At 39.2% G+C, this 27,939-nt stretch overlaps 2 protein-coding genes across 10 annotated transcripts in view; one reads left to right on the top strand and one right to left on the bottom strand.

The window, feature by feature from the left end:
- Nucleotides 1-9,670, top strand: part of ARFGEF1 (ADP ribosylation factor guanine nucleotide exchange factor 1) — a 160,490-nt gene extending 150,820 nt beyond the window's left edge. The window contains exons 35-39 of the mRNA XM_059394671.1: nucleotides 2,528-2,667; nucleotides 4,008-4,176; nucleotides 5,509-5,647; nucleotides 6,618-6,735; nucleotides 8,204-9,670. Coding sequence (XP_059250654.1) covers nucleotides 2,528-2,667; nucleotides 4,008-4,176; nucleotides 5,509-5,647; nucleotides 6,618-6,735; nucleotides 8,204-8,368 — 731 coding nt within the window. The 3' untranslated portion in view covers nucleotides 8,369-9,670. The remainder of the gene's footprint in view (nucleotides 1-2,527; nucleotides 2,668-4,007; nucleotides 4,177-5,508; nucleotides 5,648-6,617; nucleotides 6,736-8,203) is intronic.
- Nucleotides 9,671-10,700: 1,030 nt separating this feature from the next.
- Nucleotides 10,701-27,939, bottom strand: part of CSPP1 (centrosome and spindle pole associated protein 1) — a 168,164-nt gene continuing 150,925 nt past the window's right edge. For all 9 annotated transcript variants that reach the window (XM_059394672.1, XM_059394676.1, XM_059394673.1 and 6 more), the window contains 6 exons: nucleotides 27,435-27,575; nucleotides 25,441-25,487; nucleotides 23,255-23,318; nucleotides 17,987-18,096; nucleotides 13,423-13,561; nucleotides 10,701-11,569 (listed from right to left, as the gene is read on the bottom strand). In XM_059394672.1, the coding sequence (XP_059250655.1) occupies nucleotides 11,361-11,569; nucleotides 13,423-13,561; nucleotides 17,987-18,096; nucleotides 23,255-23,318; nucleotides 25,441-25,487; nucleotides 27,435-27,575 (710 nt within the window). In that variant the 3' untranslated portion in view covers nucleotides 10,701-11,360. The remainder of the gene's footprint in view (nucleotides 11,570-13,422; nucleotides 13,562-17,986; nucleotides 18,097-23,254; nucleotides 23,319-25,440; nucleotides 25,488-27,434; nucleotides 27,576-27,939) is intronic.

Here is a 27,939-nt window from a genome sequence, read left to right as displayed (position 1 = left end):
TAGCTAAGAATCCATTGCCAGATTTAAGGTCATGAAGGTTTTCCTTTTAAAATTTTTTATGCTTTTAGTCTCTACATTTAGGTCATTGATCCATTTTGAGTTAATTTTTTTTTCAGAGAATTTTTTATTAATCTTAGGTGCTTTATACTCTTTCGTGAGAGAAGATAGGTTTGGTGTCCTACTTGAAAGGAGTTTCTAGCTTCAGTCGTTGTGTTCTGCTAAAACTTTCTAAAAGGGAGATAGGTAGTGGTGAGTGGCTTATTTGCATTTTTGATTCCTGTTTCTAGAGAACAGCATGGCTTGTGCAGGAATCCATGACAGCTTTAGTCTGCACTGGAACATGCCTTGAGGACAGAATAGTGAATGACTTCTCTCTCAGCCCCAAGATGGAATTTAAGTACACTTAGCTTTGTAAAGGAAGGGTGTGCTCATCGTATATTAGAAAGTTATCACATGGCTAATCTAGGAATGTACCTTTAACTGGAGCAGAGTGCTGCGCCCCGCCCACCCTGAGCTGAGGACTCATACTTCTTTCCTTCTGTTAGACACTCCTCTCCCTCTCCCCTTGAAGTTCTTTGGGAACAGTTCACCATGGGATTGTTGACTCAGAATAGGTGGAGCTGGGAGAAGAACAAATGGCCACCATGTTCCCGTGAGCCCTTTCATTAAATGGACAGGTGATGGCTCCTCTGCTGTCTGATGGAGGCAGCCATCTGCTGTCTGACTCTCTCCTACTCAAAGAATCGTAACACAGACCTGAGTACTTCATCCTGCCTGTAGGATGTACACTTGCAGAAAACATGATTGCCCCATCTAGCCTTGGCTCTGTAGCTGCTGTCCCACATAGTTAATCTTTGCTTAGCTTGGGTGAACCAGTAACACTGTCACCTACCATAACTCTGGCAGTATCAACCAGCCCTAGTTGTAAAATTTGTCCAAACAGATATTGTCCCCAAACAGGCTGCTGGTCATTGCTAGTGAGTCTAAAGTTAAGATCCTTATCCTCCAAGGACACCAGAAAGCAGAGAGAGGTCCAGCTTTGCCCATTTAATCAGAGTGGAGCCTCGTCAGGTGTACTCTCAGTTCACCCTGCTTCTGTTCCCACCCTTAGCAGCTGATGTTAGAACTAATGAGAACACATCCTGTCAGATGTCAGCTGACTCCCAGCTGTGCTTTCAGGAGTCTCCTGCTCTAGGAACTGACTTTTAGGACTTGAATGGGGGAGGTGAAGGAATGACTGATATGTGTCAGCTCTGACTGAGGTAAAGGACTAGGAAAAAGACACTGAAGAAGAACAGTTGTGGGACTTGTGGCTTCCTTCTTTTTTGTTTTGTTTTGTTTTTTTAATATGTGATCTAGTAGTAAGTATTAAATACAACAGCATTTCTGGAAAGGAACCTTTATTAATGAATGACCTCAATAAGAATAAATCCATGTGAGTTGTTTTGCTGTCCCTAAAACATGAATTTAAGTTCCACAAATTGGTACCACAAAAGGGAATTTGTACTAAATGCAAAAGTAGACTGAAGAATTCTAAGTCATCCAGTGCTGAGCCAGTCGTTGCCCTAGAGTGGTAAACAGCCTGCTCCCGTTGGGCAGTCACCTGCCTCTGGAAAGCTCACTGGAAGAGCTGGCCCTGACATCCCAGGATTGAGGTATGACCTTGGGCCTCCCTTGGAGTCATATGTCAGCACTGCTCTTGCAGCATCTCAGTAGTTGAGACCTCTTTTCCTACGTTGTGCTTCAGCATTTGCTTAACTGGGACGGTCAGGGAAATACAAAGTTCTTCTATGAACATGTCCTTATGGGTTGGGGGATTGTCAGAAATACCTTGTTGAGCAGATTCCTTTGGGCTAGAGGAATTAGCTGTGTTTCATCTTGCCTGCTCAGCATGGAGAGCATTTTGTTACTTTGAAGTTTGGTTAGTTTTGTGATCATGTACTTAGCATAGCTTTTTATAGATTTCCTTGTTTATGGATACATTTGAAAAATATAGTGTGCTACAGTTTTTAACTTGGATCCAAATGAAATATGTGCTCTGGTTAACCCTCAGTATTACCCCATTTGTCAGAATTTGTGGCTGTCTCTCACTTCCTTTCTCACAGATCTGGTTCCTATTGTTTTCTTTTGGTATAGGTTTTTATATTACTTACATTCAAAGGTCAAACGAGTTCTAGTAAATGCTACTAAAATCTTAGCTTTTAATCCATTTGTTACATTTTATTAAAGGATAACCTAAATCTTATTTTGAAAGTTGTAGTGGGATCTTTTTGAACATTATTTACTGTTCTAAGTCCTTGGGAATATTTTTGTTTATTTAAAACATTAATTTTGTAAGGCTTTTCTAAAAATTGATTACTTTTTTATTGAGTAGTGCTTATGTGCAAAAGCAGTATGTCCTCAGTGTGAAATGTTCAGATAACCTTCATACATACAAATATTTCCTTAGCATTATAATGTCATAGAAATTATAAAGGATTCAAAATAATTTTTGTTTGCATGTGCATTGGGGTGGGTTTCCTCACAGAATTTCCAGAACAAAAATTGTTTGCCGCCCTGTTGATTAAATGTGTTGTGCAGCTGGAACTCATCCAGACTATCGACAACATTGTGTTCTTCCCAGCCACAAGTAAGAAGGAAGATGCCGAAAACCTAGCCGCCGCACAGGTACAGACATGGGGGGAATGGCTGCTTTTACAAGTTGAGGAGAAGTTGGCTTTCACAGTCTGGACTTCAGAGCTTAGGTCACATTAGAGATTTCATTCAGGGGCCTTCATCACAGAAATGTCATTTTAAACCATGGGACTGAATGACATGCCCTAGGCAGTAGGTGTGGACAGCTGAGAGGAGCTTCGCTCACCGGGACCCCGGGGCTTCTGTGGTTAGAGCTCCTAGTGATGAAGCAGCTGGTAAAGAGCCTGAGAATAAGAATCTATGAGGCAAGGGGAAAGCAAGAGACAGTGGTGTCCTGGAAGCCAAATGAAGAAAATGTTTTGAGAAGGATGTGATTCTTTGTCAGATGCTTAGAGGGCCAAGTAATATTTCATCTGAGAATCACCCTCTAGCAATTTGGTAGACTTCGGTGACCTTGACATTGTGTTTAATTGTAATGTTGGGGACAAAAGTATTACGGAAATGGGTACAAGAGAGAAATTGGAAGCAGCAAATATTGTTAATTCTGTCAAGGGAAGTTTTGCTGTAAAGGGGTATAGAGAAATAGAATAATTGCTGAGGAGGATGGAAGGGGTCAAGAGAAGGGTTTGCTTTGTATTGTCTTTAAGATTGACAGTATTGCAGCATTTTCCCTGATGAGAGTGCTCCAGGGAAGAGAGAGAACTGAATGTAAAAGACAGGGGCACTTGCAGAACAGAGTTTGTGGGATGTCTCTTCTGATAGAGATGAGAAGAAAAATTATCCACTAAATGAGGCTGGGAAGAGAGTTCTAGATACATAGAGAAGAGAAAACATGAGTTAGTCATCCGGGAAAGCAGACTAGGGCAGTGCAGGATTGCTGGGCAACACCCAGAGCCCACTTTTAAAAACCAGTCTGTTTTCTCCAGTCTGTTTGTTGTGTGGGTGTAGATGTGGAGTAGGTGGTTTTGCCAGCTAATTAATCTAAAAAGAGCGAGGGATTATGCAAGAGAATAATTATAACTGGAGCGCATGGAGTCTAAACTGATTAAGAAGAGAAGAGAGGACCTAAGTCGGGGAAGGAACAGGAAGGGCTGTAGGCTCTGACAAGAGAAGAGCTCCTGGAGTCAAAAGATAGGAGGAGGGAATTGGAAAGATAGCAGGTGGCCCTTGATGATGAGGATGCATGGAAGGAAGATTCTGGAAATGCAGTAACGAAAGATGGACCTCTCCCTATTTCCTGTTGCGATAAAAGAGATAGAGTTCTGTGGCTTGATCGTAAAACTGAACTTTGAGGAATGTTGAGCTCTAAACTTACTAAAATTTGTGAACGTGTGTGTGTGTACACATGTGCTGTGGTGGTTTGTTTTCCAAAGAGAGATGCTGTGGACTTTGATGTTCGAGTTGATACACAAGATCAAGGAATGTACCGCTTTTTAACATCACAACAACTTTTTAAGCTACTGGACTGCTTATTAGAGTCCCATAGATTTGCAAAAGCATTTAATTCCAACAACGAACAGAGGACTGCTCTGTGGAAAGCAGGTAAGTCGCACAAGTATTACATTTTAATGTTCACCATTAACACTTGTGCACCAGAGGTGTACATTTATCAGAATTCATTGTTGTATAATTCGGGTGTATACATTTTACACTATATGAACTTTTTACCTTAATAATAGTAGGAAGGCAGTCTACCAGCCAGAACTTTTATTATAGTATATAATAATATGTTTATAATATATACTATAATGTGTAATATAAGCTACTGCTAGGAGAAATTTGTTTCCCCCTTGTGTAATCAGTCTGTTACTTGATTTGACTATACATTTTTTTTTTCATGTTGTTGACCCATTCTGGGCCTCCCTGTCGATACCGTCAGCGTACAAAAGGTGCCCTTTTATGAGAAAAAGTGTGTAAAGGTCCTGAACGTGATATCCTTGCCTATGTATTCAGATGACATCTCCGTGCTTATCTGGGAATGGCCATACCTCAGAATGGAAGTGGATATTTTGAGGGAGGGAGGCATATTTTTTAACAAGTTGGAAAATTTGGGGTATAATTTAATTATATAAATAGAGTATATAATTAAGTATAATAATTGAACTGACATCTGGTTTTCTACTTAAGAAATAGTTGTTTGGCACCTCAGGTAAAAAAAAGTGCTGGAAGAGTGAGAGGCAGCAAAATATGAAGAAAAAAAGAGAGCTAATGTTTATTGAACGTCAAACTCTGTGAAATAGTGTTGGATACTTTATATTTGCATATTTTACTTAATCTAAAGTGATTGTTCAACTCCTAATTAAGCTCATGGCTTTGCTCTTCCTTTTCCCTGTATTGCCTAACTTCCAGGAAGAATAGTCTATATTCATTTTTTTCCCTTTATTCAACCCAAGTTGTTTCTGCCATTCAACCAGGACCACTCCTGCTAACGTCACCAGGTTCCCTGTTTCCATATACATTGGGCCCTTCACCATGCTGGTGGCCTTTTGAAACCTTCTCACTCCTGAGAGGTCTGCGCCTGTTCATCCAGGAGCCCTCCTATAAGCTGTACGGAGCTTTCAGGTGTAGTTTCATTCGAGGAGTTTTGCTTTCCGAGGCCAACATGGTTTTGTATATCATATTCCGCCCTTCCCCTAGCCCCCGGCTTGAAAGGACGAACATTTTAAACCTAGAAATTACCTCCTACTTGGGCCTCCAGTCCACTGATCTCCCCCCACAGTCTCAAGGTGTGCCTTCTCTGAGCAATTCCTGCACTGCTTTGTAAGCAGCAGATGCTACAACTGAATGTACACAAAATGTGCCTTCATACAAGGCTTTTTGTCTTTCTGTGAGATGCCTTCCTAAATTAATCCTGGAAACTTCCCTTTCCTGCAGGCTTCAAGGGCAAATCCAAACCTAACCTTCTGAAGCAGGAGACGAGCAGCCTTGCGTGTGGGCTGCGCATTCTCTTCCGGATGTACATGGATGAGAGCCGGGTTAGTGCCTGGGAGGAGGTCCAGCAGAGGCTTTTAAAGTAAGACTCTTGGTTCAGTTTCTGCCTTTGACCCATGTGGCTGCATGGTACAGAGTAGGAAAAGGCTACTAGGTTTGTACTCAGGGCAGAGTCCACATCCTAGTCCCGCTGCAGGACCATTCAGATAGCTTGGGGCCTAAGGAAGAGATTGTGAAAATTAGATTGTGAGTCCTATAGATGGACGCACTTTTGCACAGTTGATGACATGAGCAGATCGTGTCTGTTGTTACTGCTATAGGACAGGAAAAAAGTTTTCTCCCTTAAAATTTTAAACTTTAGAGATTTGGGGCTTTTTCATGCCACAGATAACTGTATTTTTACAAACAGGTCATATGTGAAAGTGAAAACCTGCCTGCATTTAGTTTGAAAAAATATTTGGAGTTTTGTTTAGTGTTACCTTTTTTGCATTCTCTTTTTACTTCATGACAGCTTGAGATTCTGTTCTTTAAATTTTAAACTCATGCTAAGAATGAAATATGCCATTCAGAAAGAATGCTGTCTTCTTCATTGTATCTGCATATATTCTCAGGGAATAGATGTTCTCAGAGACCAATTAAGTACATTTTAGAACTTCAAGAGATGACTTTGTCCCTGTTTCCCACTTTACTGATGAGATTTTCAAGACCCAGACGTGTCTCACCTTCACGGTGCGTGTAGGGAAGAGCCGCCCCAGATTTCAGCCCTGGTTTCTTAACACCAGGCTTGTACGTGTGCTGCTGCATAGGGTCTCTGAAATTCAATGAAACTTTCAGAAAAATGCGTTTCCTGATACATTGCAGTGGTTTCTTTAATGTCTGGTTTTCTTCTCATTTAAAAAGGATACGTTTATGTTGACACTAGCTAGTGTTAGCAGATAGACTCTTAATCAGTTCCTAGTAGTCCCTCCCCACCTCGTCCAGCTGTTGTTGCTCTATGAATGCCTGTAGCAGCAGGTATGCAACACATGTCAAGTGAGCCTTCTCTGTTACAGTGTCTGCAGCGAAGCCCTAAGTTACTTCCTTACTCTAACGTCAGAGAGTCATCGAGAAGCCTGGACTAACTTACTGCTTTTGTTCCTAACTAAAGTTCTAAAGATAAGTGACAATAGGGTAAGTATGAGATGTCTTCTCCAGCCCAGCATTTCTAGCCTGACCAGCATCATGCTCAAGCGGGAGGCAGGGGTGCCAGCTTGCAGACTTGAGGCTCAGAGGTGGAGCCAGCAAAGCGCAGGCCATGGTGCCACTTTGTCCCGGACCACGGTGGCCCCTTTCCTCATGGGTATTTCCCATGAGGAGGGTCTCCCTCCTCATCCTGCTTTGTTGTCTAAGCAGTGTAGGGGATTCAGTAAAGAAGGAATCAGAATCCTTTGGGACACCCTGAGAAGCTTCTGGGTCCCCCACACTTTGCAAGTCCCATCCTGACCCCTGAAGTCGCTACTGCTTCATTTTGAAAACTGCCATCCTGCCCAGCCTCTGGCCCTATACTCTGTCCTCACCAACACTGTTTCTGGGTCTGAGGCTTGTGCTCCAGGCTTCAGCCATTCCTTTGGCATATTTATCGGTTCCATGTAACACAGGGACCCTAGTGATTGGGCCATAAACTCATTTAAGAATTTGAAAGCGGTAGAAATGATGATCAATTTAAAAATATGCAACTAAATATATACAACAACATATGCAAGTAAATATATACATTGAGATTTTTAAAAATATGCATTTTCCTTTTTATAATTGGAAGCCAGTTGCTGTGATCCCTGAATTGGTTTAAAAGTGCCTAGTGAGGTAGCCTGAGATTGGGGTCAAGATGGTGTCACTCGGTGTTGAACAGATGTTCATCCCAAGTCATGTGCTCTAGTCTACCTGCATTTACCTCTGACTCCTGGGCTGGATAAAGCTTGGAGAAGTGACCTAAGGCACCAGCAGCTGTGTGGCCAGGAAGGCCTCCAGACCCCAGTCTGTCTGGTTCCACCATGGGCTTCTGTGGCACCATCAATCATACTCCTTTCTAGTCCCTTGTTGGGTGTGGAGAGCAGCAGAGAGAAAACAGGCAGGCAAGTTGTATTCTGTGGAGGATTTAGGAACTCCAGCAAAGACGACCACAGTACCTCAGTTAAACTATAAATGTGGAACGTCTGATCTTTGCCTGGAGATTGCAATTTTATATCACAGTGTTAGGTAGAATTTTCCATAAAAATTAAAATTTTCTTCAAGAAACAAGATTGTTTCAATAACCCATAGCTTATTAAAAAAAAACCTCAACCGTGGTTCCTGCTTGTCTTCTTACTTTTGCTTATTACCCAGGAAAAGCAGTGATACTAAAAGTTTGTCAGAAGTTTGTCAAGGAAATGTAATGGGAAATGGTTTTCAAAATAAGGGTAGGTAATTGAATAACATTTGAGTGAATCTTTTGAATATCCCTTCTTCAGTTCCATAATCCGTACGGTCCCTGCTTTACACAGATGCCTTTCCTCTGTCTTCATTGATCAGTGCGGGCCCCTGAAGGAGCTTGATTCAGAAGGTTCTGTGGTTTGGAATGCAAGCACTGCTAATGGAGCCATTTCTTTCCCTCTCTCCCCAGTTTAAAGCTCATGCTTCATTCTACTACCCTCTCTTATGTGAAATTATGCAATTTGATTTGATTCCTGAACTTCGTGCTGTTCTTAGAAGATTTTTTCTGCGAATTGGAGTAGTTTTTCAGATATCACAACCACCTGAACAGGAACTTGGAATAAATAAGCAATGATGGCAACTCGGTATTTTTCTGTTGGCGTTTACATCCCTCCGCTCTTTAAAAAGGACCTTGGAGCTGAGGTTTCCTACCTGAAAAACGGTTTCTCTGAATTGCAGTGTTTGAGGGTTACTGGTAAAGATGCTTAGAACTGTAACTCAAACTTGCAGTGCTCCAGTCCCTACTTAGTAATCTGGTGGATTCTGTTTGTCATGTTGGGCTCATGTTGAGCAGAAAGCCTGTTTCCACAGTGTCAGCTTGTGTTCATGTGTCCTTCCCTGTCCGTGGCAGCAGGGAGAGCCCCATACATTTTCAGCAGGTGTGGAAGTAAAACTTTACCCAAAGAACTATAGATGTAAAGATTTGAACTTCTGCAAGAAGTACAACTCAGGAGAGCTGTATTTTGAAGGATAAAATGTTTATAATTGGGGGGTGGGAGGGAGAAGAAGAAATTATTGTTCATGGTAAAAGATATTTAGCAACTATGGTATTCTTATTCTGAAGATTTTTGCACACTCAGGCTATCTGAGATACTGGTAATCATCCTTCTGTGAAAAATGTACAGAGATGCAGGTCTGTAATATAAAAATCTTAAACATTATATAGTTCTTCCTGCACTGTTTTATTTTAATTTCTTTATTTTCTTATTCATTTGCTAAATACCTATAATATTTTGTCAAATGCACTAAACATTTGGGTTGAACTTTTTTTGTCTTTTTTATTTTGTGGGGGTTTTGGTTTTGCCCTTTTTTGTGGGGGGTGGAAAATTTGAGGGTTTAACATGCCCAGAAAGCTGTTGTGGCTGACACTTGTCATGACCAACAACAAAAAAAGTAGAAAATACTCCTACTGACCTAACTACCTGTAATATACTTCTCTTAGGGCTTCTAAAGATGAGCCATTAAAATAGAGTTGATCCTTCATGGACCGAAACTTGAATCACTGCAAAATGAATCTAGGTTGCTGTCACTTTCTTTTTTCTTTTGGGTGGCGGGGCTTGATGTAGATTTTACTCTATGTACAGAATTTAATGTTGAATATGTTAAAATAACAAATCTGGCATGGTTGGGGGAGTTAGATTTACTGGAAATGTATTCATACTGTGAATTGTGCTCTGATGGTTAAAAAAAGACAAGATTGTCAAGCATTCCGTATTAACAGTGGATGTAGAAAATTTTTTCAGATGGATAAAATGTATATGGTACAGATGTAAAGTTTTCTATGTAAAAAATTCTGTACAACTTTCTGTACAATATTGATTCTCATCTGGCATATTCTAATCAGGTTATAGGTCAATAAAGTTTTTGGATTATTTCATCAGTGCAATCAAAACCTGTGTAATCTACAGCCCCAGGTTTCATTGATTCTTTGTTAAAAGCTGAACAATTTAGGAATATTCTTGGCCAGAACTACAAATTCAGTGTTCTTTAGTTCTGATATTTTTCAGCTTTTGGCATTAGGATCATGTTTTCTCAGCCATAGGTTATTCATAATTAAAATTATGTAACCCAAAATAAGGCTACACTGTGTGAAGGCTAAGAGAGCTGAAGTCACTTTTGGGGCAGTTTGTCGGGGTCATTGTGTGTCCTAGGAGTTGTGTGATACTATGGCATTGAACAAAAAATGGAACATTAAGATAATGATTGTGTTTAAAAATATAAGTCTTCAGTCTTTGCTCTCATACCTTAGATGAGTTACTGAACAATGCATTTATAGGTATAACATATTTACTACCCCCAAGACAGCCCCGTGCAAGCCCAGATAGATACTAGAGCTGGGAGTCACCTACCTTCATAGCTGGGAACCACCATGACCTTCCAATCTATCTGATGGGTAAGTGTTTCAGATGACCTGGTGGTTTGTTATTTTGTGGTATAGTTTCAGGACCCTCCCCACAGGAGACAGAGGCTTTCACGATACTTTCAAATGAAGATATAAGAGGAAAAATCTTCACGTAAAAGAAACAATGATTAGGTTACAAAGTTGAGTATAAAATATGCATAGCTAAAATTCAAAATGGAGAAACTTCACACTTGTAGTAAACTTGTCTACACTGTCCGCCATTAGTTCCATTAGTGGAAATGTACAAGAAGGAGTGTCTGGGGGTGTTCTCAGCCATCATAATGCTAAAGACCAAGGAATTATTTCCCAGATTTTGATTTAATCTCTACTTTTTTAAAGGTACCACTTATGGGGTGATTAGGAAGACTTGACTCACTTATCCAAGGGTCCATGATGGCACAGCAACAATTCTAGTCTCTGTCCTTGGACCCTGGGTGGTCCTGTCTTCAACTTCTAAAACACCTTGTCTCGAAACCTCAATTCCAGTTAAAATAAGAAATTGACATTGATAATAAAAAATAATTTATTTCTATTGAGTAGTTGTTAAGTCATATAAATTAGTAAACGTAATGCCTTCATTTGCATAAACAGGCAAAAAGATGTATTTAATGTATGGCTTATGGGAATAAAATCAGTTATGATTGCCCCATCATTTATACTGAATGAGTAGCTGTAAAAGACATGGAAATAACTAGCACATTTGATTCATTACCTAGCAACTGAAATACTCAGCTACAACCAATGTATTTATTAAATGAATTATTTTGAATAGCATTGCCAATGGCAAATGTACATACAAGCATATTCAGGTTTTACAGTATTGTTAAGACACTTGTTTTATTCACCTTATCTTACTGACAAGCAGAATTTAAAATAATGCACATATGGTAGTTGATTCCAAGAGTTCATTACCACCCCAATTTATGGCAAAATTATGCAAAAATAATTCTGTATAATTATACATTCTATAAATTAATCATTGCCTTTTATTTATGTACAGAATATATACATCTTTATTATACATCATCATAGGGGAAAAACACCTTATATACAGATGATACTTGGGTAAGTAACAGGGCCAAAAGTAGCACACGTATTATTAAATGTTCCGATTTGACATTCCTTTCACCTTAAAAGGCACTGCTTGGTCCAGTACAGATTTATTTTAACCATGGGCTGTAGACAGGCCCTGCCAACTGTAAGTGCCTGGTTTTCCAGGAACTTGCTGCTGCTCCTGGTTCAGCTGCTCAGCCATGAACCGTTTCAGCGTTTCTGAGGTGCCTGGGCGGAGCCAGGGCTCAGTGGCTACAGAGTTTGATCCATCGTCCCCCACATGCTTCATGTCATCTGGGTCAACCAGTGAACTCTCATCATCTAAAGGAGGCAAGAGGGACATGACTCAGGTAACACTGGTGGCCAGGAGTTGAAATGCACACAGATCTCTTCCTGTAATTTAAGCCATTCCAGCCCTGCATTTCTCCACAGGATTACGTTCTACAAAGTACTCTTTTGTCCAGGTCCCTCATTTAGAGGTAGGAAAATAACGGTCAAGTGAATAGGTGACTCTGTGGTGCCAACACCCACAGGGATTCCAAAACAGCAAAGTAAAGAGCGATAAACGTTAAGCTGACTGCAGAAGTGTATGCAACCTTACAAAACTTTTAAGTTCAGCGAAGTTTTAGAAACTCCAAACCTATTACCGATGCTCTAAGGAGAGGAAATCCTTTTAGGAAAGCACTAGACAGGTAGACAGGAGATGAAATTACATCCATTCTTGTACCTAATCTAAGAGGTTGTTGTCTACTCCATTAAAAGGTAGGTCCTTAAGTTTCATTCTTTAATTGAATATACTCAACTATTTCTGTATTTTACTTATTAGATATAATAGGAAAATCTGCCTTCCTACCCTGTGATGTCTTTTTTTTTTTTTTTTTAAACATCTCCCGGTCTGTGAAGAATTAGCCCAGCAAAGGGATATGTGCAGTCAATTTAATAAGCAGTCACTCCACATCATACCAAAAAGCTCCTGTTTGAAAGGACAATGTTAAAAAGAAGTTTAGAAGCTAAAAACCTGTAAGAGATTCTTTAAATGCTCTACTTTTTTCAATTTAAATATACCCCTGTTAATTATGAATCACCCTTACTGGTTCTAAAAGAAATTTAAGAATAGGCAATCCTCAGTGCAGACTTAAAGAACTGTTTTCTCACTGGTCCACATTTTTTCAGGTACGATATGAAAAGTACTGCTTCAGTTTACCATATGTGCTGGCATTTGATATGGAACTGCCACCAGAACATATGATACCCTGACTCCTAGAGATTATAGGAGTATAGTTTTAAATTTAAATGAAGTGTTAAAGATAGGAAGATTGCTATTAGGCTTATTGTATGTAGCCTCACAGACTAAAGGGAATTGTCCCAAAAGACCACTCTATTGTTCACTAAAACTAGTACTGAGGGGTTCACTAGCTGCCTAAGGAATCATCCTGCTGGTCACCCAAACAACGAGAGACCATGAAGCCCTAAGAAAAACACTAAACCTTGGCTTCTGTTCTAAAAAGAAACATCAACCTGGGGCTGCTTTGCTTTGTCTATGGCACTAAAAGCCAAGCAAAAAAGTTAAAAAAAAATTTTGTTCGTAGTACTATAAACTCATAATAGATGTGTTCTCTAAAGACTTCAAAGTTGTCAAATTAGTTTCTAATAATTCCTCAGTTCGGTAAGGGGAGTGAGATGCTGATACTAACCAGCATTTTCCCTGATGAAAGCAAAGAGCCTGGATATATGTAATAAAAATTTCATCGGTTTAGAATCCACTCAGGTGACACCTGGGTGGCTCAGTTGGTTAAGCGTCTGCCTTCATTCAGCTCAGGTCATGATCCCAGGGTCCTGGGATCAAGTCCTGCATCAAGGTCCTTGCCCATCAGGGAGTCTGCTACTCCCTCTGCCTGCTGTTCCCCCTACTTGTGCTCTGACAAATAAATAAAATTTAAAAAGAAAAAAAAAATCCACTCAAAAAGCATACCCTCTCTGGTAGAATGTGATGAAAAATTGATCCGGAGTCCAGGTTTTCCTGGATAGTGTCTGTGGTTTTAGGCCTTACAACTCAAAGGGATTGCAAAATTCACTGCATCGTCCCCCAGCCAACAAGTTTGGCTGTAAAACTTCTTGTAAACTGTTTGAGTTCTTACAGAATGTGCTGTAGTCCCTTAAGACTGGCCATTTACCTGTATTAATCAGTTTATTCTGAAGTTCATTCAGTTTTCGCATCCGTTCCTCATTTTTCATCCTAAGCTGATCAATATTTATACTGGACACAGATCTTAAAGAGAGACCATCTGGTGGCATATTAGGATGATTGTTATCCTGTAATTAGAAAAGAGAATTTTTGAAACAAACATTGACCTCAATCAGTGAACCTAAAAATATTCTTGCTCCTGATAAATATATAGTGTAAGGAATAAAGTAGAATATAAATGCTACAGATTTCCATTTAAGTTCTGGTGTTTATTCATGCAGGCTCAGGTAAAGATACAGCATCTGTGATAATAATATGTAAATGCTGCCAGGCTGGGTGAAGATGGGAAATTTTAGGACCCAAAAGGTAAAAAAAAGTGAAACAACGGGCTAAGAATCCATTAAGCTACAGTAATCAATTCAGGTGGTAGTGGCTTAAAGCGAGACCTACAGATCAATGGAATAGAGTCCTGGAACAAACCCTTACATTTATGGACAAAAAGGCCAACAAAATTCACTAGGGGAAAGAAGAGCCTTTTCAACAACATGTTACTGGAACAACTGGATTGTCCACAATGCGAAAGAATGAATTTGGATCCCCACACCTCACATCAATTGCGAAAATTAACTCAGAGTAGATCTCTGACCTCCTTAGAAGAAAACACAAGTAACTGGGTTAGGTAATGGTTTCTAATTATTAGACCCCAAAAGCACAAGTGATAAAACAGAAGATTGGTAAGTTGGACTCCCATCAACAATGTAAAAGACAACCCACAAAATGAGAGAAAACTATGCAAATCATACATGTAATAAGGGACTTGAATCTCAAATACATAACTGACAAATCAACAATAGCCTGATTAGAAAATGGGCAAAGGATTTGCAGACATCTTAAAAGAAGATACTGAACATCATAAGGGAAATGAAAAACCCACAATGAGACTTCACACTCCCTAGGATGACTATAATAACTATAATAAAAGAGACAGTAACAAGTGTAGCCATGATACAGAAACTGGAACCTTCATCTATTGCTAGTGGAAGTATAAAATGGTGTAGCCACTTTGAAAACCAGTCTGGCAGTTCCTCAAAATGTTGACCATAGTTACTTCTATAACACAACAATTCTATTGCTAGGTATGCATGCAACAGAAATGAAAATCATCAGAAAACTTGTACACAAAAGTAGAAACAATCCAAATGTCCATCAAGTGTTGAATGGATAAACTGAATGTGGAATCCCCATTCAAAGGACTATTACTCAGCAATAAAAAGGAGGCAAGTACTGACATGCTAAAACTTGACCATATCTCATTTCTGTGTATCCATCCAGAAAAGGAAATACTATGGAGACAGAAAGTAGACTGATGGTTGCTGGGGAAACAAGTTACTTCCACCTACTAAAGCTACACATGTAATAATGCTAATAACAAACAAACAAACAAAAAATAATGCTAATAACAGCATTTATCCTTTGTGGACCTGATTCAGTGCTAATGGTTCATATATATTATCTAACTGTATCTCCATGTCACATATATAGGACAGCAACAGTTTAAGAATTTGCCCAAAGTTATCTAGTCAACAAAGTACACAACGTCACAAGGGCTTTTTACTGGGTATACTATAAAAACATTTACACAGGGACACCTGGGTGGCTCAGTGGGTTAAAGCCTCTGCCTTTGGCTCAGGTCATGATCCCAGGGTCCTGGGATCGAGCCCCGTATCGGGCTCTCTGCTCAGCAGGGAGCCTGCTTTCCTTCCTCTCTCTCTCTCTCTCTCTCTCTCTGCCCGCCTCTCTGCCTACTTGTGATCTCTGCCTGTCAAATAAATTAAAAAAAAAAAATTTGCACACATTCTATGAAAAGAATATAGGTTGAATATCAGCCTTCCTATAGAATGTGACCTTGGACAGGTTATCTGAACAAAATACTTTATAGTAGGCTTAAGTGTCTAAGAGGATAAAGCATACTTTGCAATAAACGTTTATCAATTGCTTCTTGTACTTTCTGAAATCCAAATATTCTGCAACAGAGGAGGAGGAAGATTAGGGTGTGGAATGAACATTCTGTGCCAGGGACTGCTAGGCTTATAACCACACTAGGAGATAGGAAAACACTACCTCAGAGAAGCCAAGGTACCAGAATTCAATGACCTACTAAGGTTAGGGAACTATTTGGTGGTGGAGCCTAAAGTCACCTCTATCCACAGCAAGTGCTCACTCATTACTGGACCACCACAATATATTTTTTACTTTTACTTATTTATTTTCAAACATTTTAAAAAATTTATATTCAATAAATATGTAACATATTACTGGTTTCAGAGGTACAGGCCTAGGATTCATCAGTCTTACATAATACCCTGTGCTCATTATATCATCACATGCCCGCCTTAATGTCCATCTCCATTAGCCTGTCCCTCCACCCATCCCCACTCCAGCAACCATCAGCACTCTGTTTCCTATGATTGACAGTCGCTTATGATTTTTCTGTTTTTTTTTAACCCCCTTTTTTCCCCTATGATCCTGTCTTTTGTTTCTTAAATTCCACATATGAGTGAGTAATTGTCTTTCTCTGACCTATTTCACTTAGCATAATACCCTCTAGTTCCATCCACATCGCTGCAAATGGCAAGATTTCATTTTTTGATGGCTGAAATATATGTTATATATATAATTAATTAATATATATAGACTTGGTCGTGGTGAATAATCCTTTTACTGTACTTTTGGCGCCTACTGCAGAGGGTTTTTCAATTGTACCTTTGGATCCTATTGGCTAGTACCTTGGTGAGAATTTTGGCATCCATGTTCATCAGGGATCTTGGTCTGTAATCCTCCTTTTTGGTGGGGTCTTTGTCCGCTTTTGGGATCAAGGTAATGCAGGCTTCATAGAAAGGGTTTGGAAGTTTTCCTTCCATTTCTATTTTTTTGAAACAGCTTCAGAAGAACAGGTATTAATTCTTATTTAAATATTTGATAGAATTCCCCTGGGAGGTCATCTGGCCCTGGGCTCTTGTTTCTTGGGAGATTTTTGATTACTGCTTCAATTTCCTTGCTGGTTATGGGTCTGTTCAGGTTTTCTCTTTCTTTGTGATTGTTTTGGTAGTTTATAAGTCCCTAGGAATGCATCCATTTCTTCCAGATTGCCTCATTTGTTAGCATATAGTTGCTCATAATATGTTCTTAAAACTATTTCTTTGGTATTGGTCATGATCTCTCCTCTTTCATTCATGATTTTACTTATTTGGGTCCTTTCTGTTTTCTTTTTGATAAGTCTGGCTAGGGGCTTATTGATCCTAATAATTCTTTCAAAGAACCAGCTCCTAGTTTCCTTGGTCCATTCTACTGTTCCTTTGGTTTCTGTTTTGTTGATTTCTGCTCTAACCTTTATTTATTCTCTTCTCCTGCTGGGTTTAGGCTGTATTTGTTGTCCTTTACCAGCTCCTTTAGGTATAAGGTCAGGTTGTATATTTGAAACCTTCCTTATTTCTTGAGAAAGGCTCATATTGCTATGTCCTTCCCTCTTAGGACCTCCTTTGCTGCAGCCCAAAGATTCTGAACAGTTGTGTTTTCATCATTTGTTTCCATGAATTTTTAAAATTCTTCTTTAATTTCTTGGTTGACCCATTCATTCTTGAGTATGATGCTCTTTAGCCTCCATGTATTTGCCTTCTTTCCAACTTTCCTCTTGTGGTTGAGTTCTAGTTTCAAAACATTGTGGTCTGAAAATATATAGGGAATGATCCCAGTCTTTTGGTACCGGCTGAGACCTGATTTGAGACCCAGGATGTGCTCTCTTCTGGAGAATGTTCCATGTGCACTGGAGAAGAATGTATATTCTGTTGCTTTAGGATGGAATGCTCTGAAGATATCTGTGAAGTCCATCCAGTCTAGTGTGTCATTCAAAGTCCTTGTTTCCCTTTTATCTTCTGCTTCGATGATCTGTCCATTTCAGTTCCCAGGGTGTTAAAGTCCCCTACTATTATTGATGTGTTTCTTTGATTTAGTTATTAATTGGTTTGTATTTTTTGCTGCTCCCATGTTAGGGGCATAAATATTTACAACTATTAGATGATCTTGTTGAATAAACACTTTAATTATGATATAGTGTCCTTCCTCATCCTGTATTACAGTCTTTGGTTTAAAATCTTATTTGTTTCAGGGTGTGCGGATGGCTCAGTCGTTTAAGCATCTACCTTCAGCTCAGGTCATGATCCCAGTCTTCTGGGTTCAAGTCCCACATCGGGCTCTCAGCTGAGCGGGGAGCTTGCTTCTCCCTCTGTCCCTTCCTCCTGCTAGTGTATTCTGTCACACTCTCTCTCTCATTCTCGCTCTTAAAACAAACAAACAAACCTAACTTGTCTGATATAAGAATTGCTAACCCAGCTTTCTTTTGATGTCTATTAGCATGATAAATGGTTTTCTACCCCCTCACTTTCAATCTGGGGGTGTCTTTGGGCTTAAAACGAGTCTCTTGTGGACCAAATGGTCAGAACCCGGACCTCTCCTAAACTGAAAAGGGAAAAAAGAAAAAGATACTTCATACATACAAAGTCCAGTCCTTTCTGTTTGTTCCTCCTGCGCTCCCTTGCAGAGGGCACCTGGGACGGCGGAGGGAGGATGTCATCTTCAATGGCAGGATATGTCTCGCCATAAGCACCTAGGAAGACCACACAAAGGAGAAGCCTTAAACATCCATCATTTCAAATTTTTTTACTCCATGCTAAACCAATACTTTGTTTTTTACTAGCTTTAAGGTATTATTTACATATAATAAAATTCAGCTACTACAAATGTACACAAACAGCTCAGTAACTTTTGTGGAATACACATTTTATCTATGTATTCACCAGGTGATGGACCTGTGAATTGTTTCTAGTTGAGAGTTACTAATTTGCTGTGAACATTCGTGTACATGTCTTTGTGGCCATATGTTTTCATTTCTTTGGGGTATATTCCTAGGAGTGAAATTGCTGGATATTCTGTTTAACTCTATGTTTAGCCTTTTGAGTAACTACCAAACCATTTTCAGAAGTGGTTCTATCATTTTACAATATAAGAAGGTTCTAGTTAACCCATACACCAACACTTGGTATTATCAGTCTTTTTGATCACAACCTCTCTAGTGATCGTGGAGGTAATCCATTTAGAACATTTAGAATTTTTCCAACTCTTTATTTTAAAAGACTATTTTGAAAAACCTAAAGGAAAGTTATAATACAATAAATACCTAAAATCACCATTCTTATTTTGCCACATATACTTTATTTTATATGGGGGGTGATGGTGTTAATGGTGAACCAGTAAGTTGACACTTCATCTCCACATAGTGAAGTATGTACTATCTAAGAACAAGGACTGTCTCCTACATTATACCTTTATCACATTCAGGAAATTTAATATTGATACAATACTACCATTTGCCCTATAAGTGATATTCAAATTTCTGATATTTAAAACGTACAGCTTTTTTAAAGGCAGCAATAACTACATTTTACTGAAAGAGATGTGGTTTTTTAAAATTCCAAAAATAAAGTTTTGTGATTTCTGTATATACCCAACCATTAATGCACTTGCTTTAAAAAAAAAAGACGAAAACAGGGTGGAAAACACCCCGTCCGCACACTCATAGCTTACCTCGCTATCAACAGAGTGGTATGTTTGTTAAAATCAGTGAACCCGCACTAACGCATTATCACCCAACATCTGTAATTTACATTAGGTTACTCTTGGTGGTGTACATTGCATGGGTTTGGACATGTATCCAGTATGACAATACCCACAGGATAGCTTCACTGCCCTAAAACTCTCCTGTGCACCACCTATCCATTCCTTCCTCTGTATCTGCTGATCTCTTTGCTGCCTCCATAGTTTTGTCTTTTCCTGATGGTCATAAAGTTGGAATCCTATAGTATGTAGCCTGTTCAGATTGGCTTCTTTCATACAAATGCATTCAAGGATCTTCTGTATCTTTCCATGGTTTTGTAGCTCATTCCTTTTCAGCACAGAATAATAATATTTCACTGTCTGGTTGTATCACAGTATATTTATCCATTCACCTTCTGAAAGACATCTTGGTTGCTTCTAGTTCTTGGAAATTACTGATAAAACTGCTGTAAATATCTGTGTGTGGATTTTTGTATGGACATAAATTTTAACTCCTTTGTGTACATATCAAGTAGTGTGACTGCAGGATTGTTAAGAGTATGTTTTGGTTTCTTAAGAAACTTCCAAACTGTCTCCCAGATGGCTGTACCATTTTACATTCCTATCAGCACTGAGTGAGAGTTCCTGTGATCTTGGCCATTCTAACAGTGGTATCTTGTTATGAATTTACATTTCCCTAAAGACATATTTTCATATGCTTATTTGCCATCTGTAGGTCCTTAGTGAAATATGTTTGGATCTTTTGCCCATCTTTTAATTGAATTGTTCCTTATTGTTGAGTTTTAAGAGTTCTACTTGGTTGTGGTAACATTCCTTTATCAGATGGGTCTTTAGCCAAGTATTTTCTCCTAGTCTCTGGCTCTTCTTCTCATTCGCTTGACACTGTTTTTAAAGAAAAAGTTTTTAAAGAAGTCTGGCTTATCCAATCTCTTTCTAATGGATTACACCTCTGGTATTGTATTTAAAATGTCATCATCATCCCTAAGTTCTTCTAGGTTTTCTCCTCTGTTATCTTCTAGGAGTTGTATAATTTTGCATTTTACATTTGGGTTTATGGTCCACTTTGAGTTGTTTCTGTTGAAGGGCGTAAGATCTGTGTCTAGATTCCTTTTCTTGCATGTAGATGTCCAGTTGTTCTAGCACCATTTATTGAAAAGACCATCTTTTGTCCATTGAACTGCCTTTGCTCTTTTGTCAAAAAACAATGGAATGTACTTGTTTGGCTCTATTTCTAGACTCTATTCTGTTCAACTGATCTATTTGTATATCCTTTTGCCAATACCAAACCACTTGATTACTATTAACTTATAAAGTTGAAGTGTCAGTCTTCACCTTTGTCCTCTTTACATACTGAGCTGGCTATTCTGGATCTTTTGCCTCTCCATATAAACTTGAGAATCAGTTTGACTGGGATTGTACTGAATTTATAGGTCAAGTTGGGAAGAACTGGTATCTTAAACCATATTGCATCTCCCAATCCATTAACATGAAATCACCTGTTTTATTTCATAAGTGTTTTATAGTTTTTCTCATAATAAAATCAGTATGAGATCTGTATCTACACATTTCTTTTTTAGGGGATGCTAATGTGAGTGATACTGTGTTTTAAATTTCTGAGACCACTTGTTCATTGCTGGTACATCTAGGAAAGCAACTGACTTCTGTGTTTTGACCTGGTATCCTGCAACCATGCTGTAACTACTTATTAGTACCAGGATTTCTTTTATTCATCAGATTTCCTACAATCATATCATCTATGCACAAAGACAGTATTATTTCTCCCTCCCAATCTGTATTCCTCCTTTTCTTGTCTTGGCACATCAGCTAGGACTTCCACAATGATGTTGAGGAGCAGTGAGAAGAGACCTCTTTGCCGTTTCCTGGTCTTTACAGGAAAGTTACTATTTCCTCATCATTAAATATGATGTTGGCTGTACGGTTTCTGTAGATATTCTCTATCAAGCTGAGGATGCTCCCTTATAGCCCTAATTTGCTGAGTTATCATGACTGGGTGTTGGATTTTGTTCAGTGCCTTTCTGCATCTACTGATACTGATCATGTGATTTTTCTTCTTTTGCCTGTTAATAGGATGATTACATTTTGATTAATTATATTAACTGAATATAAACAAGTTTGCCTACCTGATATAAATTCTACTTGGTTGTGGTATTTCACACATTGTTAAATTCATTTTGCTAATATTTTCCTGAGAATTTTTGCATCTATGTTCATGAGAGGTACTGGTATGTAGTTTTCTTGCACTCTTCTCTGTCTGGTATTAGGGTAATGCGGACACTCAGAATGTGTCCCTCTACTTCTGTTTTCTGGAAGAGGTTGTAGAGAACTGATAGAATTCTTCCCTAAACATTTGGGAGAATCCACCAATGAAGCTATCTGGACCTGGTGCTTTCTGTTTTAGAAACTTATTATTGATAGAATTTCTTTTTTATAGTCAATTTGTGTTTTTTCCAGCTTAATTTACTACAGACATAGAACACTGTAAGTCTAAGGTGTACAATGTGATGATCTGATATTACATATATAGCTGACCCTTGAACAATGCAGGGGCCCTGCATGTTTGAAAAGCCACATATAGTTTTGGACTCCTCAAAAAATTTACTGTTGACCTGAAGCCTTACTGATAACACAATTAACACATACTTTATATATATACATATAAAGTATGTGTTAATTGTGTTATCAGTAAGGCTTCAAGTCAACAGTAAATTGACTTGAGGAGTCCAAAAGTGTGTGTGTGTATATATATATATATATATATATATATATATATATATATATATATATTTTTTCTTCCAAAAAAAGAAGAGAAAATGTTACTGAGAAAATACACTTTCCCCAGTACTGTATTTACAGAGAAAAAATCCACAGAGAAGTGGATCCGCACAGTTCAAACCCATGTTGTTCAAGGGTCAATTACATATTGCAAAATGTTTTTTTTTACAAGAAGGCTAGTTAACACATCCTCTTCCTCCTTCACAGAATTGCCATTTTGCTGTTCTTGTTATGGTGAGGACATTAAAACTCCACTCTCACAGCAACGTTCATGTTTATAGTACAGTACTGTTAACTGTAGTCAACATGCTACATATTTAGATCCTCAGAACTTTCTCATCTAGAGAAAAAGCCTTACCCACATTCACTAGAACAGTGGTAACAGTCATGACCATAGGATATTTGTGGGATATCAAGAAGAGAGATTGCTATATCTTTGGTCTAATATAATGAAATAGTCCAAGACACAATCTTGAGTGCCCCAAACTGTCTTAATTTTTGGCAGGAATAGGTCACATTGCCCTGATGCCTCCATAGACAACCTCCCTATCCTATTTCCTTCCTCCTGGTTTCTCTATCTGTAATCACTCTCCACAATATGACACCCTGGAGGACACCCTGAAAAGAAACACTCACTAAAAAAGTATAGGCTAGTTTGGAATTTTCATCTCATGAAATACAACTAGTATGTAGGATATTTAATTCCCTGATGGCCCTAAGACAGCAGAAATGCTTATGATCAGAGTACATAATTACATGTGCATTACAGTACTTAAGAATATAAGTAAAGGTACTGTGAGATTTATTTTTCCTTAAAACTAAGAATATCCTTATGACCTTTTAAAATTGAAAGATTCACATGCAGTTTTAAGAAATCAAAGAGGTCCTTTGCATACTTTGGCCAGGTCCCTCCAGTGGTAATGTTTTGCAAAAGAAAGCAACAACAGTCTCACACCCAGGATACTAATACTGATAAAATATCCTTGATCCTGACGCACTGATCTCTTAGTAGTATTCCACTGAATGGATGTACTATACTTTAACCAATCATCTACTGAAGGATATCTGGGCTGACTCCAGTTTTTGGCTATTATAGTAAAGCTGTTACGAAAATTCATACAGGTTTTTGTGTGAACCTTTCCTATGACTACTAAAGTTCATTTTAGTTACAAAGTTTTTAAAATCAGAGTAAGTCATATTTGATAATTATTAAGTTAATAAAATAGAACATTCCCTTTCTACCACCTTGCAAAACAGAGAGTGAAGTGCTCATTTTGTCAAGTATGGAGAAGTATACTTAAAAGAAATATAAATGCTTAATATTTAAGTAACTAGATTGGTAAAAGAAATATACTCACCAATAAAAGCACTATCAGATTCCAATAATGAAGTTTTCAAGAAATCATCGGAGTCCTCTCTAGGCTAAAAGAAACATCATGTATTAATGATTTTTATTAGTCCTGTATGGAAAAACAACAAATTTGTACCAAGAGGCACAAGTCTCTACACTGTTCCAAAAATTAGCAAAAAATGAATGGAGAAAGGTAGGACTGGCTGCTTGCCTCCTACACCACATTCCAGTGCCCAATAAAGAAAGACCGGTTTTATTTAGGGTCACAATACTGCGATGAAAACAGTATGAAGCAATGAACCCAATTAAACATTAAAAGTCTTTAAACTGGTACACCTGGTTGGCTTAGTTGATTAAGCATCTGCCTTTGGCTCAGGTCATGATCCCAGGGTCCTGTGACTACATCCCACATGGGGCTCCTTGCTCAGCAGGGAGTCTGCATCTCCCTCTGCCTGCCACCTCCACCAACTCTTCTCTCTCTCTTGATCTGACAAATAAGTAATAAGTAATATCTTAAAAAATAAATAAAAATTAAGTCTTTAAACCACAGCCAAGATTCATTCATTCTTTCAGTTATTTGTACAGTGTACTTCCTATTATTTCCTCCATGCCAGAACAAAGATGAGTAAGAGTTTCTGCTGTGGAGTGGATCGTAATCTCATGGGGGAGAGAGGGCTGTGTCCTCAGACAATGACAGCCCTATGAGACAGCAGTTGTCACAAAGGTAGAGCACAGATACAGAGGAAACATAAGAGTAGGGGGGAAAATACCACTAAGATTGTGTTTATAATGAGCTCTCAAATAAGAGATTAACAGATTTACACACAGAGAATACTGTCTCCTTATATGTTGGAAGGAGCCTAAAGTCACATACCACCACTTCCCCAGCAGATTTCTAGGATGTGCTAGAACACTCCACTGAAGAGCTAACCATTAATTTCTAAATACATTCCACTAATACACAGCATTATCAGAATTCACAGCATTATCACTGAATTCTTCCATAGGTTGCATTTAACTTTCCTTTTTCATTTAACACCTACTGATTCTACTTTTGCTTTTTGGCATGAACAGCTTCTAATATTTACTAAATGGTCTGAACCAGATGTTCCTAGCACCGCATACCACCCAGCCTCTCTTGCTCATCAGAGTCCTTCATGTATCTGAAAAGTGATCCAAGTCCAGGTAAGCTCTATCTTCTCCATGACAACCTGCCCCACTTTTCATTTGTGTTTGCTATACAATCCAGTTTCTAGGGTGATGAGGACCCCAAAATTTATTAGCTTCTTGGTAACAGCCATGATAAGCTGTTTCTGCTGAGTTACTACTCAGCAAAATATGGTGTTATTTTGTTATTTTAATCTGGGATTTTGGTTAAAATTTTGGTTAAATTTCAGTATCTTTTCACTGAGAAATGTGGCTGCCACATTCAGAGAAACCTACCAACCTGCAGAGATTTCAGGAATAGGGATGGCATGGGGACAAGGAGGAGCTCTCAAGACCACCTTGGTTTCAAGCCTGGGCTGTGCAGCTTACCACTGCGTGATCATGGGCCCACCGTTTCCTCTTCCGTCACAGAAAGAATGCATATCTTGTATACTTGAGAGAAATAAACATCAAGTACCTAGCACAGATAGGGTGGTCACTCTCTAACTGGTAGCTATTAGCAACATCATTATCACTTCAAATGAAGCACCAACAGCTACCAACTGGTGACCCTGGGCTACTAAAACAGCTGAGCTGAGCCTTACCTTTATAATCTGAAAATGCAATCATATTGTTACTGTTACTCGTGTGTATGAAGGTTAAATTTATTTCCAACCTCAGTCTTTTCCCCTGAACTCCCTTACCTGTCTGTTACTTGCCAGTTCCAACTGTTTGTCTAGCAGGCATCTCAAAATTTACCATGTTTAAAACTAAGATTAAATACCTTGCCTGAAGTCACACGGCTAAAAACAGACCAACCTGAACAGCCTAGCCCTGAAGTCTTGTAACCACAATATACTTCGTATAACAATATGCTTTCTCTCTACATATTCCACTAATACATCTCTGAATACCCACTACAGGGATGAGACAAGAGTTAAATTCTTTCTTAACTCAATATTCAAAATTGGATTACTCACTTACCTTATTCCTAAAAATTTTTTATCCCCCAAAAACTAGCTTGGAAAATCGTAACTGGTTTCTTACCATTCTGCGGTCCCGTACTTTAGCACTTGGGATGGCATCCAAGTCAGCTGTAGTTAATGGAGAAAAAACATTTAAAAATAAAAACTTTGACAATATCCTTTGTGACTAGCTCTCTACTGTAAATTTTTTCAACTATCACATTTTAGAATGTTAAGCTATTACTTATTAATTTATAATTATATATATAAATATATTTATAACTAGTTCAGCATCCATTCTAGTTGAATAGACAAAAGTAAAAATCATTGTGAAGTCTGCAGGAAAAGAAAATAATGCAGGATTCTTCAAGCTTCACTCATATTTCCACAATCTGGGTAGAAAGTTGCTGAGTGGACTTAAACACGGGTCCCTCGCATGGAATTTTTCAGCTCCAGGCACCTGGTTACACAGAGTCTCTGGAGGAAGTATACCAAATGCCCCCCCCCCTTTTTAAAGATTTTATTGATTTATTTGACAGAAAGAAATCACAAGTAGGCAGAGAGGCAGGCAGAGAGAGAGGGGGAAGCAGACTTCCTGCTGAGCAGGGAGCCCAATGTGGGGCTCGATCCCAGGACCCTGATATCATGACCTGAGCCAAAGGCAGAGGCTTAACCTACTGAACCACACAGGTGCCCCAACCAAAGCCCCCTCCTCTTTGATTTGACCAGTTTTCCTATGTGCATCCAATAGTGCATTTTGTCCTTTAGGGACTGCCTTTAGGAATAAATAGGGTACGAATGAATGATAGCCTATACTCCTTCTTAGAATATTTTATACCATGCTTGTGATTATTTTACCATATTTAAACCACATTCTTATGAACTCAGTCATCATAGAGTTCACTGGAAGTTGGTCGGTGGCTGCTGTGGAAGATGGATACCCTCGGTGCCCAAATGCACCTGCATCTATCCACCTGGGGACTACTTTTCAGTTAACCAGCCGAATATGCCAAGACTGCACCACATCAGATCAGCAGGGTCTCCTAAGGAAATATTCCACCAAAATGCTTATAAAGGTTAAAAATGTACTAGTTTCTCTTTTCTGATGACATGCCATAGAATGTGGGTTACCATGCTGTCAGAGGGTGATGAGACCATTGTGAAAAGTTCTGTATCAGATGGATGAAAGACTTCCCCTATATCAATCTTTATCAAAGCCTTGACCTGGGCCTAAAATGGTGCGCAACTTATTCCTGTGATTATGTCTCATGGTCAAAAAAGTTTCCTCAGATCCTGAGGCCTGAGAATGAGAATGTCTTATTCTTATTACTGGACTGTTGTGTTTTAGGACTTATTTTCCATTGCCACCCTCAACGGCCTGCAGGACTCTAGGCCAACGGGGCCCACAAGATGCTGTGCTCTGTGAGGCAGCTACCCCCACTCTGCTGTGGGTACCCACAGTTCCCTACCCCCAGTTCCATACTCCCATGGGACCCTAGATTTCTCCTTTGCAGCGCTCAGTACGCTTAGGCTTATTTAGCCTCTAACTCCTCCAACAAAGTATAAGCTCCTTGACAGCAACAGCATATTTCATTCATCACCACATCCCCTGGATATGCATCAGTACCTGTGCTCACCACAGGCACTCAGGAAGCACCTGTTGATTGGCTGATTATACAAACACACATTCACAGCCCAGTGTCCCTGAACAGATTTTATGCCCTACCAAAACCTGTCAGACACACATGGCAAAGAAATGCCCCACAGGGCACTGGAGTGTTTGCCCAGCACTCCTTCCCTTGGTTCCTACTTCCTGCTGCAGATGTCACGTGGCCTAGCTGAGGTACTCCATCCTCCCTGGACCCCTCTCACCCACAACGTGCCTCGGCCACACCCATCAGAGCCCTCTCGGGGACCTGTCCTTTTCTGGGGCTATCTGCCAAAAGGGCCATGTGAGCATGGAGCTACCAGTGGGAAGCTGCCTGGGACTGCAATCAACAACAGAGAGAAAAAAGGCTAACAACAACAACAAACAACCCAGTGCTACTCTTTGAGATAGGAATGACGATTTCTTACCTTCAGCACCTTCCTGCATCTTCATTCTATTCAGTTTCTTCTGCTGCTCTCTTAGCAGGGCTTGCTGCTGGATCTCTAAGGTGTGGTGATCTCTTGGAGGATCTGGGTACATGAACTTCAGGTCAACCCGTGTTTCTGAATCTAGTACAAAAAATATATAGGTAAGTTCAATCTTGTTTCCAAAGGAGATTTTATAAAACTTCAGTAAACATATGAGGAATGTAATTTCAAAATCAAGGAATAATAATGTATCACCAAAGTCAAAATGTATTAAAATTATCATAAAACTCAAGAACACGAAATTAATATTCTGTAAGTAAATGGCCTTTCACAAACTTAGCAACATTAAAAGGAACTCCCCCACCACACCACCCCAGAACAAGCAGTAGCTTATTATGCATTCCCCATCCGTACTTCCCCACTCCCCAAGATTTCCCTCCAGAGCACACAGCTGGGCAACTATGTACACGTATAGCCACGCAGTCAGTCACACAGCTACAACTCA

The sequence above is a fragment of the Mustela nigripes genome, chromosome 3 (genome assembly GCF_022355385.1).
Source record: "Mustela nigripes isolate SB6536 chromosome 3, MUSNIG.SB6536, whole genome shotgun sequence".
Classification (NCBI taxonomy): domain Eukaryota; kingdom Metazoa; phylum Chordata; class Mammalia; order Carnivora; family Mustelidae; genus Mustela; species Mustela nigripes.
Note: the sequence above shows the minus strand (reverse complement) of the source record. Positions and strands in the feature narration are given on the sequence as shown.